This window comes from Salminus brasiliensis, chromosome 10 (genome assembly GCF_030463535.1).
Source record: "Salminus brasiliensis chromosome 10, fSalBra1.hap2, whole genome shotgun sequence".
NCBI classification, from domain to species: domain Eukaryota; kingdom Metazoa; phylum Chordata; class Actinopteri; order Characiformes; family Bryconidae; genus Salminus; species Salminus brasiliensis.
Window position 1 is genome coordinate 3,576,382 of NC_132887.1, and position 17,531 is coordinate 3,593,912.

General features: G+C 39.3%; 1 protein-coding gene across 2 annotated transcripts in view; it reads left to right on the plus strand.

Moving 5' to 3' along the window:
• Window positions 1-5,255: 5,255 nt before the first annotated feature.
• The window catches only part of dicer1 (dicer 1, ribonuclease type III), a 34,780-nt gene continuing 22,504 nt past the window's right edge, over window positions 5,256-17,531 (plus strand). The window contains exons 1-8 of one of the 2 annotated variants that reach the window (XM_072690248.1): window positions 5,264-5,323; window positions 11,686-11,738; window positions 13,135-13,260; window positions 14,124-14,312; window positions 14,489-14,642; window positions 15,385-15,509; window positions 15,693-15,827; window positions 16,904-17,064. In XM_072690248.1, the coding sequence (XP_072546349.1) occupies window positions 14,199-14,312; window positions 14,489-14,642; window positions 15,385-15,509; window positions 15,693-15,827; window positions 16,904-17,064 (689 nt within the window). In that variant the 5' untranslated portion in view covers window positions 5,264-5,323; window positions 11,686-11,738; window positions 13,135-13,260; window positions 14,124-14,198. Of the gene's footprint in view, window positions 5,324-11,685; window positions 11,739-13,134; window positions 13,261-14,123; window positions 14,313-14,488; window positions 14,643-15,384; window positions 15,510-15,692; window positions 15,828-16,903; window positions 17,065-17,531 lie in introns of both variants that reach the window. The other variant, XM_072690249.1, reaches the window with a different exon arrangement.

Sequence of the window (17,531 nt, forward strand, 5' to 3'; positions counted from 1 at the left end):
GAACATTAAAATAATAATAACAATCATATAAATAGTAACAATAACCAAATAATAATAATAATAATAATAATAATAATAAATATACTAGTTTACCCTCCTTTCACAAAAAGGTTTAATTTTCTTTTCAAGAGCCTTTAACACCATTCAGCCACTCCTAGGGCCTGCTAGGTGGTTGCTGTGCTGTTGCTAAGTAGTTGCTAGGTCGTTGTTATGATATCTGAGACGGTTGCTATTTAGATTCTTAAGAATTGCCAGGTGGTTGCTAAGCAGTTGCTATGAAATCCCAGGTGGTTGCTATGGTGTTGCTAAGTAGTTGCTAGGAGGTTGCTATGGTATCCCAGGTGGTCAAGTTGATGTTGCTAAGCAGTTGCTAGGTGGTTGCTATGGTGTTTCTTAAGGGTTACCAGGTGGTTGCTAAGCAGTTGCTATGGAATCCCAGGTGGTTGCTATGGTGTTGACAAGTTGCTGTTTTGGTGCTGCTAAGTAGTTGCTAGGTGGTTGCTATGATGTTTCTTAAGGGTTGCCAAGTGGTTGCTAGGTGGTTGCTATGGTATTGCCAAATGGCTGCTTTAACGTTGCAAGGTGATTGGTATATGATTTGAGGTGGTTGCTATGGTGTTGCTAAGCAGTATGAAATAATAGTAAGTAATAATGAATAATACTAATATCAGTAATAATTAAAAGCTTTGACCCACCCTTAGCTGAGGGGCTGGTTGGAGTCTGATGAGACGCACTGTTAATGACTGATCTACCTATACTAAGATCTGCTGGACAGAGGGCCTATGTTAACTATGCAGAGTCCAGCACACCATTCAGTGCAGTCAGTGGCGAGTCTCGAACCCATGCCTGACCAGTCTATCATCCTCCAGGTCCAACACCTTCCCCACTGGGCTAAAGGTAGGTGCCGAGCCGGTCCTGTCTTCGGGCCCTTTTAAAGTAGTGGGTCTCAGTGTAGCCCGCAGCTCGGCTCTTCCTCACTGACTCCCGGAGCTCTGAATGTGTGTCCGGTTTGTACAGATTCCTAATCAGACTTAATGAAAGCCAGATCAGATCAGAGGAGCGCAGTCGCCTGGGCTTCATTTCTTCACATCAACTCTGAGTCCTGGAGTTTAGATCAGCTCCGTCTCCAATGTTTTGATCCCTGTGTTGCCATGGTTACTCCGCTCGCCTTCTCTGCTTCACAGGTGTTCCTGGAAAGCTATACGTGCACACTATAGCGCCCAAACACAGCAACTACCCCTGTAACCTTTCTACACCTAATGGAAATACATCAATCAATCAATCAATCAATCAATCATTAAATACATTAATAAATAAATAAATAAAGAAGCTTAAAATGAATCATAGTTAACAACAGTTACTAAGGAGTCTAAGCTAGGCTATAATTTGCATGATTGATTGACTGTTATTTGTCGATTCCACACAATTGTATGATTTAAAGCAGCTGTAGATGGTTGGAGTGAAGTTTAGATGAGATCGAGTGTGAAAATGTAATTGAAGGAAGAAGGACTCTTAAGAGCGGGACTCGAACCGGCGCCGCCTTGTTGCCGAGCGAACGCGCTACAACTGCGCCACCACGGCAGCACCGTCCCACGAGTCTGGGGACATCCGTTAAAAGTGGAAGAAGAAAACGTGGAAGTTGAACTTTGAAGGCTGGAAACGCCGCCTTCCTTCACATTCTCATACCCAGAAGCGCCAGCATCCGGTTCTTTGACCGCTGGGAGACACTTTCTACACAACCAAGCCGTTACTCACACATAACACTCGCTAGATGGCGCCTCTTGCACTCTTTCAGCTCAGCTCACACTCAGACATTGGCCTTCAGGGTATTTTTTCACAGAGACCCATACCTCAGGGAACTGTTAAATATTGAAATATTATTAAGTGGTTAAATGTCTTAAATATTTAGATTTTGTTCAATTGTTTGATATATGTAACATGTAAATATTGCTGAATGTTTTTTTTTCTTAAATGTGTAAATAATTTAAAAGGGTTAAATATGTAAATATGATTAAAGGTTAAAATATGTAAATATTATTAAAGGTTAAATGTTTAAATATTATTAAAGGGTTAAATATTTAAATATTATTATAGTATTAAATATGTAAATATTATTAATGGGGTAAATGTGTAAATATTATTAATGGGGTAAATGTGTAAATATTATTAAAAGGTTAAATGTGTAAATATTATTAATGGGGTAAATGTGTAAATATTATTAAAGGGTTAAATGTGTAAATATTATTAATGGGGTAAATGTGTAAATATTATTAAAGGGTTAAATGTGTAAATATTATTAAAAGGTTAAATGTGTAAATATTATTAAAGGGTTAAATATGTAAATATTATTAAAGAGTTAAATGTGTAAATATTATTAAAAGGTTAAATATGTAAATATTATTAAAAGGTTAAATGTGTAAATATTATTAAAGGGTTAAATATGTAAATATTATTAAAGGGTTAATTGTGTAAATAGTATTAAAGGGTTAATTGTGTAAATATTATTAAAGGGTTAAATATGTAAATATTATTAAAGGGTTAATTGTGTAAATATTATTAAAGGGTTAATTGTGTAAATATTATTAAAGGGTTAAATATGTAAATATGATTAAAGGGTTAATTGTGTAAATATTATTAAAGGGTTAATTGTGTAAATATTATTAAAGGGTTAAATATGTAAATATTATTAAAGAGTTAAATATGTAAATATGATTTAAGGGTTAATTATGTAAATATTATTAAAGGGTTAATTGTGTAAATATTATTAAAGGGTTAAATATTTAAATATTATTATAGTATTAAATATGTAAATATTATTAATGGGGTAAATGTGTAAATATTATTAATGGGGTAAATGTGTAAATATTATTAAAAGGTTAAATGTGTAAATATTATTAATGGGGTAAATGTGTAAATATTATTAAAGGGTTAAATGTGTAAATATTATTAATGGGGTAAATGTGTAAATATTATTAAAGGGTTAAATGTGTAAATATTATTAAAAGGTTAAATGTGTAAATATTATTAAAGGGTTAAATATGTAAATATTATTAAAGAGTTAAATGTGTAAATATTATTAAAGGGTTAAATGTGTAAATATTATTAATGGGGTAAATGTGTAAATATTATTAAAAGGTTAAATATGTAAATATTATTAAAAGGTTAAATGTGTAAATATTATTAAAGGGTTAAATATGTAAATATTATTAAAGGGTTAATTGTGTAAATAGTATTAAAGGGTTAATTGTGTAAATATTATTAAAGGGTTAAATATGTAAATATTATTAAAGGGTTAATTGTGTAAATAGTATTAAAGGGTTAATTGTGTAAATATTATTAAAGGGTTAAATATGTAAATATGATTAAAGGGTTAATTGTGTAAATATTATTAAAGGGTTAATTGTGTAAATATTATTAAAGGGTTAAATATGTAAATATGATTTAAGGGTTAATTATGTAAATATTATTAAAGGGTTAATTATGTAAATATTATTAAAGGGTTAATTGTGTAAATATTATTAAAGGGTTAATTGTGTAAATATTATTAAAGGGTTAAATGTGTAAATATTATTTAAGGGTTAATGTGTAAATATTATTAAAGGGTTAATGTGTAAATATTATTAAAGGGTTAATGTGTTTCTACAGCAGCTCTTAGGTCTGAGGCTGGTCACTCGGTCACTCTCTCATGGTTGAAATGCAGAGGCAGTGTTTTCTTATCCTGCCTCTAAACTCTGGAAGTCTGGCGCTGGCAGCTGTAGTCCTGTCTGCACTGGGCTACATTTGAACCCTTCTTTCTGGAAGAGGAAATCCTGACAGCAGCAGATCAGCTGGACTTTATTGGGTTGAATAAAGTGTTTGAGAATGAGATGTGTTTTTTATCTGCAGTGTTTTTAATGATAACTTTCTGATCTTCAGTAATTACTTGTCCAGTTTATTCACAACACCTTTACTTTCATTTTTACTGATTCACTGATTTCACTGAAATACAAAAATAAATAAAGAAATAAAGAAATAATAATAATAATAATGATAATAATAATGATTATGATAGAAATAATAAACACCATATTAACCAACCAGCAACACCATTAAACAGCATGAACAGAAACACCTTCAACCAGTAATTCCTTTATACAGATTTTATTAATAAATTAAAACTGTTTATACACCACTTACATTTTTAAGCCAAGTTAAAGGTTGTGAAGTTTAAAGTAGGTGACCTCCCTTTCGTTTATGGGTGGTTTTGGACAGTCTGGCCTGTAAATTGAGCTTAAGAGCAGATTGTGCAGAGCGCCCTCAAGTGGGAAAAAGTAATATGCAGGACTCTGGCGCCCTCTTCTGGCGGATTCCTCTCAGTTCTTTTTCCACAGCAGTATCTCGCGATATTTCAATCTGCAAGCAGTCCATTATAAAAATATCTATATTAAATATTACTAGAATATTATTATAGATATAATATTATATATATATATTACATTATATAGATAAATATTACTTTTTTCTGCTAGAATGTGTTATTTTATGGCTGGGATTAACTCAGTGATCCATTTATCGATAATAAAATAATACATAAATACACTTAGCAACACTTTTAAAACATACTCTATTGTTTTAGACTATATTTGTCACGGGGGACTGTAAAGATAAATAATTCTTATTTTTGTAGTGTTTATATTTGATGTTTTTGTCAGGAAATAAATACAGGTGCTTCTTTCTATATTTCTCTAAAAGGCAAAAACATGCTGACTTTGATCATGCTGCAAAATTGCTTAATATTCTAGAACATTTTAATTTTCCTAAAACCAAATCTAAACATAACCTCAATCTCCTATTACATGTAATAATAACAGATAATAATAAAAGCAATAGACAACATATACAGGACTTTAAACAGTAAAGCTATTAAAAACTTAACATACTGGATATTGCTGTTTTATATTTATTACTGTATCTATTTTTATTGTTGTTGCTGTGCAAAATGCACATCAGGGGGAAAACACTAGATACCTTTATATTTTAGGGGCTTTATAGTAGATATAATAGCTATATTATTAAAAATGTTAAATTATATAACATTATTATGAAAAGCCCCTGAAGTATAAAAAGTTAAAAAATGTTTATTTTTTACAGTCTTAAAAGACAGAGTCCTGTAAGAGGAGGAAAGAACAGACTGGCAGGACTTTTAATACAGAATAAAAGTCCCAGCGCTGCGTTTCCAGCGCACCGTTTGTGGTCGCTTTTCTCAGCTTGTCCAGCAGCAGGAGGGAGAGACACACACGGACTAAACACCAATAAAACTGCGAACTCCAACATCCTACAGGCGGTGAGCAAACCGCTGCTTATCGGAAACACTCGGGGCATATTTTTGAACCCTGTTTTTCTGGCGTTTTGTGCCCTAAAACTGTAATAACGGTCGAATATTATCATATAAATATCCGCTCGCCCAGGCTAAGGCTAAGCTACGAGCGGCTAAGCTCAGCGCCAGGCCAACAAGCTGGCGAGCACGGCCAGTTCTACCTGCAGATATCGCGTTTGACTCCACATTATTCCAGAGTTTAATTCGCAAACGTTGCCTTTATCCTCCCTTTTTCTAAATCGGGGGGTTTTCAGCGTTGCTGTGAGTTATTTAGCTGACTAATGATGCAGGCTTGCGCCGCGCGGATGGGTACGCTAGCTAGCTACAGCTCCGGGATACGTTAGCCCGTTAGCTAGCTGTGCTAGCTGGCTATGTCTTTATTTATTTATTATTTTATTTCGGCAGTTATTTTTAATTAGTTTTAAATATTAAAAATCACATTATTTTTAGATATTTAATTAGCTTAGGACACTTATAGAAAGCGTGAATAAAATTAATGAGCTAATTAGCTTAGCTTAGCCAAGCCTAGCCTCGATCAGCACCCGGAGAGGAGCCAAAACTGATCAGAGCTGAGAAAAGAGGCTCAGGTTTATGGATGTTTGATAACTGGGTGGGAGAGCTGCTGGAGGAGGTCTCCATGCTCAGATGTTTTGGGTGTCCGAGTGTTTTTCAGTGCTGTGTGGAAACTGAACGCAGCCACAAGGCCAAGGTCGCCTCGAGGCCTGGAGTCAGACACTGGGAGCTCTTCCAGTAGTCCCAGTTTTCCAGTATTCCCAGTTTTCCAGTATTCCCAGTTTTCCAGTATTCAGTTTTCCAGTATTCAGTTTTCCAGTATTCACAGTTTTCCAGTTTTTCAGTATTCCCAGTTTTCCAGTATTTCAGTGTTTTCCAGTATTTCAGTGTTTTCCAGTATTTCAGTGTTTTCCAGTTTTTCCAGTTTTTCCAGTTTTTCCAGTATTCCCAGTATTCCCAGTATTCCAGTATTCCAGTATTCCCAGTATTCCAGTATTCCCAGTTTTCCAGTATTCCCAGTTTTCCAGTATTCCCAGTATTTCCAGTATTCCCAGTATTTCCAGTATTCCCAGTATTTCCAGTATTTCAGTGTTTTCCAGTTTTTCCAGTATTCCCAGTTTTCCAGTATTTACTGTGTTCATTTTATTGTTAGATCTGTTTTATCTGCAGGGTTTTATTACAATATTTGTAGGATTGTTGTGGAGGACCAAGGCCTCACTCTGTCTGACTGCCTGTCGTTACCTCCTGCCTCTTAATTGGCAGTCAGGTGTTTCTAAATTAATATTAGTGTTGATTACTAATGTTTTACTAATGGTCCTCTCTCTGATCTGCAGCTTCTTACTGCGAGAGCTGTTGGATTAGCTGTGGGACATTTAAAGAGAGTCAGGTGTTTCCAAATTATTATTATTATTATTATTATTATTATTATTATTATTAATAATAATAATAACAATTGACACTGTACTGTCAGCGTCTCTCCTCCAGTTTTGTGCTAATTTCCTATTTCCATGTCAAATTAATCAGTGTGTCATTTGTACTTTCATAGTTACTTGAAAATCTAAAATCAGAAAATTAACCAAAAACAGCTTTTTTTTTTTTTATTCCAAATTAAAATAAGAAAGGCAGACGATGGCCAAACCTGATTTTCATAATTTATAAGATTTGTCTGTTCCAAGTTTTCTGGACTCTTGACTTTGAATTTGTTCAGATATTAAAAAAAATGTGGCAAAATCTTAGGTCTTATCAGTGTAGGAGACCCAGATTTGTTCTTCAGACGGTTCTTCTGGACTAGGTTTCAGTGGAGTGGGTGACTCCACTGACTGACTACAAAATAATGTGTTCATAAAAATAATAATAATAAAAATATTTATCCCGTTAAACAGGACTAATTACACTCTCTGTAGTGAAACCAGCAGGTCAGTGTTCTTTAAGCCATGGTGAGATTGTGATGATATGTATCATGAAAACAGAACTGATCAGGATACGGGATACGATCAGGATAATTTTTTCATTCTTGGTCTCCAGTGAAATAATATTATCATGGGTAGGATGATTATCATTGTTTATTGCTGAGAACTAAAAGTCAGTGTTAGTGAATTGTTTTGCACAGCAAATTTTAGAGCACTCACTAAAACTAAGGCTGTGGTTCTAGTAGAATATCAGTGATGACTTTCTTATAATAATAATAATAATAATTCTAGGTTTGTGAACTTTGATAGTGATGACTTTCTTATAGGGTAGTGAGTAACACCACTGTCCTCCCAGTGGCAACAAGAAACTGAAATTGAATGAACAGGTGTCCCAATACTTTTGTCCCTATATTGTAGCTGTATCAACATGTAGCAGTTTAAACTGTACTCTAATCATTCAGACATGCTTTGACTGTCAGCCATGGTCAGCTCCTCCTCCTCCTCCTCTGCTGCTGTGTTCCCTCTTCACTGTAGCTTCCTGTAGCTGCTGCCCAGGTCATCAGACTCAGACCCCTGACTCTGGCCTACAAAGCAAAGACTGGACCAGCCAGCCCCTCCGTACTTGATGGCGATGGTCAAAAAAAGCCTGATCTGCACCGAGAGCCCTTCCAGCTTCAAGTACGGCTCGGCTCGACCCGCCATCCTTTAAGATCCACGGAAGACGAGCGTCCAGACTTTTTACTGTCCTGCACCGAAGTGGTGGAGCGAATCTCCCCTGGGTGTCCGAACAGCAGAGTCCAACGCTCGCTGTCCTCAAACCCAGACTGAAGACCCTCCTCCTCTTCTGAGAGGACTGAGTGTGCAGAGTGGAGTGTGTGGAGGACTGTGTCTCCAGACTGACTTCTGTATTTAGAGTCTAAGATTAGAGGATCTTCTGGATTCTAGTCTTTATAAACTAGATCTTTTCTGAGTGACAGTGAAGCTCTTCTGTAAGTCGCTCTGGAGAAGAGCGTCTGCTAATGTTCTTAGGTGAGGCCTTCCCAGTGGCCTGTATTCTGTTCAAGTGACTTACTAAGAAGGGGAGGAATGGTTTTTGCACCTGGGAGAGTAAGTTAAAGGTCTAAACTGCTAAATATTGTGTTGGCTTAAGTTTCTGCAGTTCAGATGCGAGCCTGGTCCGCTCTGGCATGCAACATGTGCTGGACAAATGTTCTTTCTCTCAACGCGAAGGCATTGCTGCTTTCAAATTAAAGTGACACTAATGTAATCAGGGATGAATTATTGATGAGACCTGAAAAACACAGGTTATAGAGAGCTGGCCTTTATTTTCTGGGTCAGGCTTGAACGATGGATTGCCTTTGGGCTTTTTTCCTCAAGTGACAAGGAAATGTGGAGGCCTGTTTTTAGATGTCAGTCCATAGCATGTCTGATTGCAGAGTAGGTTCATAGTCTTTACCCAACTGTTTGTGAGTGCTTGAGTGCTTTGACAGAGAAACCATAAGCTACTCTATAGACTCGGATCACACTGGTCCCGCTAGCAAGTCTTGCCCTGGTGTGTTTGGACAGCAGGGGTTAACCTACATTACCAAGCTGCACCCATTGCTGACATGCATGTGCAAATGTTCTAGTCCTTGTGGAGATAGACTGACCTAATCGGACTCTCTGGAGCAGATAAACATCATGAACCTATTGGTACCATGCTGCCTAATGCCAGGCGTGGGCTAGAGGGGTGTCTATAAAGCCCCCCAGCATTGAGGAGCTGTGGAGCAGTGGAAGAACTGTGTTCTCTGGGATGATAGATGGATGGAGCTCCATCCAATCGTTTTTTGGGATGATCTGTGGATTAGGTGGGGTGGTGATAATCATCCAGCATCCTGACCTCACTAACGTGCTTGTTGTGAAATGCAATCAAATCCTCGCAGCAATGCTCCTCCAAAATCTAGTAGAAAGTCGTTGTCTTCTTCTTTCCTGGAGAGTAGAGACAGTTACTCCAACAAAAGCTAGATACAAAACTGGTGTCCCAATACTTTTGTCCATGTATTGTGTGTGGATGTGTATCATGTTTGTGAAAAAAATGTCTTCAGGTTTTGAGATCTTGTGCTCCCACCGTATCTCCCACCCTTTCCTGATGTGTCGTGTCTTTCCCAGCTCTGTGAGCTTTTGGCGGTGCTGATGGTTATTTTGTCTGATTGCCTTTGTTGAGATGTATAGATGAGGCTGAGATTGAGACTCGCAGCTCCTAAGTGTGTGCTGACGTGGTCCCTGCAGGTCAGAGCTGCCATTGGCGTGGAGATATAGGTCATGCTCATGGCTTTGTTCTAGGACTTCACTGCCTCGGTGGTATGCAGCCTGTCTGGCCCGCAGTCCTGCATGTGGAGGGCCCAGTGAGAGCAGGTTGTCTGAAAGCCTGTTCTGCTGCAGTCTCAGCAACTCTGTAATGCTCCTTTAATGTAAAGGAGAAGAAAAAGTGTGGAGTTAGAGCGTCTCCTGAGAGCACTATAAGAAACGCATGTCTCATGCTGGCCTGCATGGCTAAAAACCTTGTAAGAAGACGGCTCCTTATTTGCTGGTGCTCCTCCATGGTGAAATGCCATGTATCCAAAAACGCTTTAGCTTTTGTGTCCAAGTAAATGAGGGGGGTGACGGTACATGTATTCATCCCGAACATCAAGGTTTGGTGCGTGGAGTCCCTAGAAGAACGTGGGCGTAGGCCGAGCGCTGAGGTCTGAAGGCGCTTTGGGTGAAATTGTAGAGTGTGAACGTAGACCATCGCCTTTCATCGCTTTAGCTTTTACGTCCAAGTAAAGTAGGGGTGTAACGGTACACGTATTTGCCCCGTCCTGTAACCGAAGTTCTCAAATGCGGGTTCCATTCGGAAACTGGTGTGGGCCAAGCCGTAAGGTCTGAACGGGCGGCGTGGGCCGAATGCCGAGATCTTAAACGTGGTGTGTGCCAAACGATGGAAGATGTGGGTAAAATTGTAAGGTGTGAACGTAGACCATCGCTTTTGACCGCTTTAGCATTTGTGTTCAAGTAAAGTAGAGGTGTAACGGTACGGGTATTCGTCCCGAACATCACGGTTTACATTTAAGGCATTTAGCAGACGCTCTTCTCCAGAGCGACTTACAAAAGTGCTTTACTATTTACTCAAGAAAAACCTCAGCTAGTTAGAATCGACTATAATAATTCAAAGATCCTCTAATCTTAGACTCTACTAAACACAAGTCAGTAAGGAGACCATAGTACTCTTCTCTTCACCTGAGTACTCCCAGAAGAGGAGGAGGGTCTTCAGTCTGGGTTTGAAGACAGTGAGTGTTGGACGCTCGTCTTCAGTGGATCTTAAAGGATGGCGGGTCGAGCCGAGCCGTACTTGAAGCTGGAAGGGCTCTCGGTGCAGATCAGGCTTTTGACCATGGCACGTTTGGTGTGTCCCTAGAAGGACAAACAGTATGTGTCTCTTCTAGATGTGTGTGAAGATTGATGAATGTAAAGCAGAAATAAAGTTCTCAAATGCAGAAACTGTGGCATGGGCCAAACCGTAAGGTCTGAACGGGCGGCTTGGGCCGAATGCAGAGGTCTTAAACGTGGTATGGGCCAAACGATGGAAGATTTGAGTGAAATTGTAAGGTGTGAATGTTGACCAGTGATAATGAACCCCACTCCAGACAGAACGCAGAATTGGTCCTAAGTTTGGAAGTGTGAAAGCTCCCATTGCCGTTTATTTAATAAGAAGCGAATTCTTATCGTCGTTAAAAACGTCTATTACTCTTAGCTACGTTAGTCTTGTAGCGCCAGCGCTGAACTAAAGAAGCAGTCGTCAGACACCAAGAAGGGTAAACTGGAAAACTGCATGAATTTGATGGTTTGCTGAACGTCTAGAGTTTGAACCCGAGTTTCAAAACGTGGCATCATTTTTGAAATCGTACTCCTCTAGGGTTTAAACGCCAGTGTCAGCACTTTTCCCTCCGTACAGTTAGGGTGAAGTGGGCAACCATGAAGCCGCAACACAAGTACAAATTCTTCATTCGGGCATTAAACACGGAATGTGTCACAGACCAAAAGATATGCGTGTCAGCATTTTGAAAGGCCTGAAAGTGAGTAGCGTGTGTGATTGAATTAGATTCATGAAGCCCAACACCGATTTTGAAAGCAGATTTTAACCAAGAGCAAATGTGCTCTCGCAGTAGAGCCGCCCCGGAGCTGTGATGTGTTGCAGCTGTGCCGAACAGCGGCGGTCGGGACAGGGGATTGGGGGGGGGTGTGGGGGTGGGGGTGGTGGTCGGGACGTTTGGTTTTGATTTTAGTGCTGCAAAAATGTGTTGACAAGCCAGTTGTCATCCATATTCAGCTGCCATGCCCTTGCCACAGATATGTCCGTAATGTCGTATTTTTCTGGTTTATTTTCAGAACGTTTGAGAGCATATTGTCTCAGGCTGTGACCACCCATCCACTGTGTAAAGGTAACACATGCTATTCTATGACGTATAGCGGTTACGTTTGTGGCATTTGGCAGGCGCTATTATCCAGAGCAGTGTATAGTTTAATCATGGTGCAGCGCTAAGAGCATGTAGTGTTAGAAGTCTTGCCTAACGGGTGTTAACAAAATTCTGTATATTCTCTCATGCAGCAGAAATTAGGAGGGATTATTAGGATAGGCCTCTGTCCGAATGTTTCTGTCACGGCAGATGCTACTTCTGTATCTCTCAGGGACGTTGCAATTGTATTTACAGCAGTGGTGCAACAGTAGATTGCACTGCCCAACTGTAGGGGGAGCCTAGGAGCAAAGATACCAATTCTCATAATTGGAGGGGGGGGCAGAAGACTAGCGAGACGTTGTGGCATGTGTATAAGGTGATGGATGGTGTTCAGTATAGAGGTTTGGCACTTAAAATGCTCTGTACCACTTACTGGAGTCGTGGTTCCCCTCTGCAATCAATGGTCTGTAGGGCACCACTGTTATAATGTGTGGAGGGCAGTTGCATTCTCGGTACCTCTTCGCTATGGCGGCTCACGAAGGTGGAGGTATCAGAGGTATATGAGCTGCTACCGCCTTTCACCCAGTACTCTTAATATCATGGCCTTTAGGACATTAGTCCTAAGCTTTCAACTGCTATTACCAGTGCAATATTGTAAAAAAAGGGGTATGTTTATGTGCGTATATGTATAGTATAAGTTAATGTGTAAATACTCAGTATTTCTAATTGTAAAATAGGGTTCAAGTTCATTCCAACCCAGGAGTGGTCATGATATATTGGAAACTGCTAACTTGTGTGGGATGTTCTACAGCCGCAGTAGTGAAGGTGTACAGAAAATGGACATCTCTTTCCCACAGGTCCTGCCTGATGGTTTGGAGATGTTCTGGTCCAGTTGTCCAGACATCAGTGTTTTAATAGTGTAGATGAAGTCACTGGTCAGTGGTGATAATGTTATGGCTGTTTGGTGTCGTGATTTAGCGTTCTACCCATGATACAGTTATTGGTGTAGTATGGCGGGCGTACCGAAGTGGGGATTCGAACCCCAGTCTTCAAAGTAGAGGCAGCTGTGCTGTATCATCATAGAAATTAATATTACAGAAGAGGAGAATTTGTAAGAATTTGCTGTCCTGCTTCTTTTATGTTATAGGAATGATGGCCCAGGCTTTATGTAGCACTTGTTCTATAGCATTGCAGCTCACAGTACTTACCAGTGCTGGGATATAAATCAATACGGTCGAGATATAGATGGATCAATAATATAGATTTTCACCTAAAAGAGAAAAATACATCCACTCTTTTTTTTTTTTTTTTTCCTTTTCTTTTTTTCTCTGCTGTGTGCACATGGTGGATGGTGTGTGTTACATGTCTCTCTGTGTTGCAGACCCTCTGGCCGTGTGTCTGGGGGTGGGACGGGTTGGATTGAGAATGCGTTGAGTGAGGAGTGCTGATGATGAAGCCCAGAATAAGTTCTCCCTGGCCCCACAGCATCGTGAGGAACACACACCCTGTGAGTACAGACCCGTCTCTGTTACCAGCCCCCAATGCTCCCGAAGACATACAGCAGTAAACTGGGCCGAGCAGACTCACCTTTTTTTGGGGTTATATCTGCTCTTTAATGGTAAAGCAGTCGGAGGGTGGCGCTCAGTTATTGCAGGAAAAACACTCATACAGTTTGGTGGTGGTGTAACAGATCCTCTGGAACAGTTTGTGTGTGTGTGTGTGTGTGTGTGTGTGTATATATATATATATATATATATATGTGTATGTGTATGTATATATGTGTGTGTATTTATATATTATATATATATATATGTGTGTGTGTGTGTGTGTGTGTGTATGTATATATATATATATATGTGTATGTGTATGTATATATGTGTGTGTATTTATATATTATATATATATATGTGTTTGTTTATATATATATATATATATATATATATATATATATATATATATATATATATATATATAAAATAAACGAACACACACACATATATATATATATACACATACATACATAAATGTTATATAAAGGCTCTTAAATTTGGAGGTTTTCTTAATGTATTTAGTGTGTGTGTACTTGTGTGGCTGACATTTTCAAGTGATGTTTTAAATAAGATAAAACACTGAAAAGCAAGACAAGACAGTATGCAGTTTTTAATAACGGTCACACCATGGACGCTTTGGATTAAGAGGAGATTAGCGGTGTTCTGTGTGTTTTATTGGCGTTTTCACTTTGTTTGTCCGCATTTCTGCCTTTCTCAATACAAGCGCGATCACTTTTGTTCGCCCAGAGGAAAGAACTTAAGCTTTTTTATGTTGGAGACTCTGAATGAGAGCTGATTACTGTGGTCTTTTCCTGTGCAGTGAGCTTTAGAAGACCAGGATGAAATGAGATAAACACTGGATGAGTGGAGGCCCCCTGCTTCAGAGTCTCTAAGCATGGCAGGACTACAGCTGGTGACCCCTGCCTCCTCACCCATGGGGCCCTTCTTTGGTCTCCCGTGGCAACAGGAAGCTATCCACGACAACATATACACACCAAGGAAATATCAGGCAAGTCTGTCGAAACGGGGCCACAAATGGCTTCCGTAGTTTAGTAGCTTTGAGAACATGGGCTCTTTAGGAGACATTTCTCCTGAAGGACAATACTAACCTATATAATTTCCAGTGGTCCAGCCTGCACTGATATTTTGTCTTACACCCCCCCCCCTTTTGTGTCCTTTCTTTAGGTTGAACTTCTTGAAGCAGCTCTTGAACACAATACTATAGTCTGCTTAAATACAGGCTCAGGGAAGACCTTTATTGCAGTACTTCTTATAAAAGAGCTCTCCCACCAAATCCGACAAGGGAATGGGAAGAGGACTGTTTTCCTGGTGAATGCAGGTAAACAGTCAAGTTGTATTTATTATTTTTTGTTGTATATATATATATGTGTGTTATAGTGTTTTTCATTCCTACATGTGTTTTATTATTATTATTATTATTATAGTAGTAGTATTTAACATAAGATTATTTAACATCTCTGCTCTGTCTATTATGTAATTTTATTTATTGTTTTGTGAAAATGGACAGTTATCAAAGCATTTCACTGCTAGTTGGGCAGTAACAGTGTGACAAACTTTGATTTGTTATGTATGGATTGTATTCCTATTGAAATAAGACATAAGAACTTGAATGAATTTTTGATGTCTGTGTGGTCTTTAGATCCGTATTTAACATTTATGAACAAAAGTTGTGGAAACTGATGTTCTCAAAATTACTAATAACATTTAATCAATGTGAAACAACACTTGGGCACTAATAAAGCGGGTGGACCTCCACACAACACTTTTTACTGCAACTTTTGAGACCTTACAGCCTGACTGTGGTTTTCCATAGATAAAATGGACCCCTTAATGAAACGAGAAGTCACAGCAAACAGTGCAGCAAGAGCATTAGATTTTAGTACATTTTCTGCTTTATGAGATTAAATTGTTTGTTGTGGTAATTGTTTTAATGTTTAAAAACATTGTGTGTGAAATACCTCTGTCTGTGAGGGCCACAGAAATGATCTATTGCAGGTGGGGACCTTAAAGCAGCGTATGACTTTATAACCTTTTTATTTATTCTTTGCTGCTGTTTGTAGCATCGTCTGTGGTTCAGCAAGCATCCACTGTAAGAACCCATTCAGATCTTCAGGTTGGGGAGTATACAGACAGCTCTACGTCATGGCTGGAGGAAAAGTGGACCCAGGAGATAATGGAAAATCAGGTGTGATTACACGCGTGGAAAAGTTTTCAGCCACTTTAAAACATTGATGAATTTCTCAGCGTCGTTTCAGCCGTGAGCTGACTCGACCTTTCCTCCACATGTCATCTGGTAATCTGTGCAGGGCGGTATCGTTTCATCTCCCTCACACTGCCTGCCTCTTTTCCATAATATCTATTCTCCCAGGTGCTCGTCATGACGTGCCACATCTTTCTGCATGTGCTGAGGAGTGGAGTCTTGTCACTATCAAAAATCAACCTGCTGGTTTTTGACGAATGTCACCTCGCAATCACGGACCATCCCTACCGGGACATAATGAAGGTAAAATTACAGTCGCATAGATTATTAACCTGAAATTCACACCTGTCATTGTGTAGAGAGAAATGAATAAAGGTCTCATCTAGCTGTCATCCTGGAGAGATGCTAGAGAAGCTGTCACTTCGGTGGCGTGTTTTAATAGGCGTCTGTGTTTAGTGCTGGTGATTTGGTCATATTGGACATAAGTGTAAAGATATGGTAATATTAAAACTGTATGAATATTAAACTGGGCATCACTGTGGGTGCTTTGTACTGCTTGTAATAGAGGCTTTTTCTTTTCTGAAACTGATGGTGAACCTTGTATGTTAATTCAACCCAATATTGAGCTTTAAAATTAGCTGTTTTTTTTATTAATGCCAATTACTCAAACACTTTATTACCCCACATCAACAAACACCGATCAGATCAGATCTGATTTGTCTCTCTGTCTAATATTCTGGATGTCCAGCATTTTCTGCTGACGTCAGCCAGTTCAGAGCCATTGACCCCAATATGGAGTCTCTGATGACTATAAAAATGCATCTCTCTAAGGTGGCTATTAAACTGCCTAAATTTTGTAATGTTAAAATTAAGGCTCAGAGTGATCCAGTGGACCACGACCCAAGGCGCTGCCACTATGGCCCAAAGATAGTTTGTTCGAATCTGGGATCTGAGGGCTGCCTACTATCAGCAGCCAGAGCCTGAGGGAGTGTAATTGAGACTGGGTGGGTAAATGGCTGTCACGCTCTCTGCATTACGTCAGTGTGATGGTGCTGGCCCGGGTGTCTGATGGCTGGTGCATCAGAGCTGGGTACACAGCGCTTTCCTGCCTGCGGCAGTTAGAAAAGAGGCAGTAACTGGTTGCTTATGTGTCTGATGAGGCATTGGTTAGTCCTTACACTCCCTCACCCAACGTTGGGAGCATTACATGGGTTAGGCTGGGTTTTGTTATATGTATGTGTGTGTAATTATTATTATTATTATTGTGAGAATCATTCAAATCGTTCCTGTATTCTAACTGCATGACTGTTTTACAGCAGTATTTGTAAGAAATGCTTTCTGGTGTCTTGATTTTAAACCTTTGCTCTTGACACTCCTAGAAATGTGAGGATTATTGGGGCTGTCCGCGTATCCTGGGTTTGACCGCCTCCATTCTGAATGGCAAATGTGACCCGTCTGACCTGGAGGAAAAGATTCAGAACCTGGAGAGGATCCTGAAAAGCAATGCAGAAACTGCCACTGACCTCGTTGTGTTGGATAGGTGTGTTATTTCCTTAGCTTCCCCAGCTTCTTTATTCAGAATCATGTAAAGCAGCAGATGGTGGAACACCTCAGTTAATTTTAGATGTAAGGTTACTTTTTTTTATAAGAACAGATGCAAGTAAATGAAAATCCAGTTAAAAGAAAGTAGTGAGCTCTTGTGAGCTAGTCTGAAGAACAGAGCTCAGTTCCTCCAGGTTTCTCCTGGACGCCCCCCCAGTCCAGCCAGCACAGCGTGGAGGATGTGTTCAACTCCAGCAGCAGCAGCAGCTCACCTGATTTACCATCATTAAGCCCTGATTTACCACCAAACCAGGTGTTGATCTGAGGAGAACTCTAAATAATACTAGACTCCACGAGAGAGGAGAACTTTGGAGATGTTCTAATGATGAACACAGTGATGGAGAATCACCACCACCACTTTCTGTAGGAGTGTTATTAGTGTTATCTTGACTTTCTTGACAATTA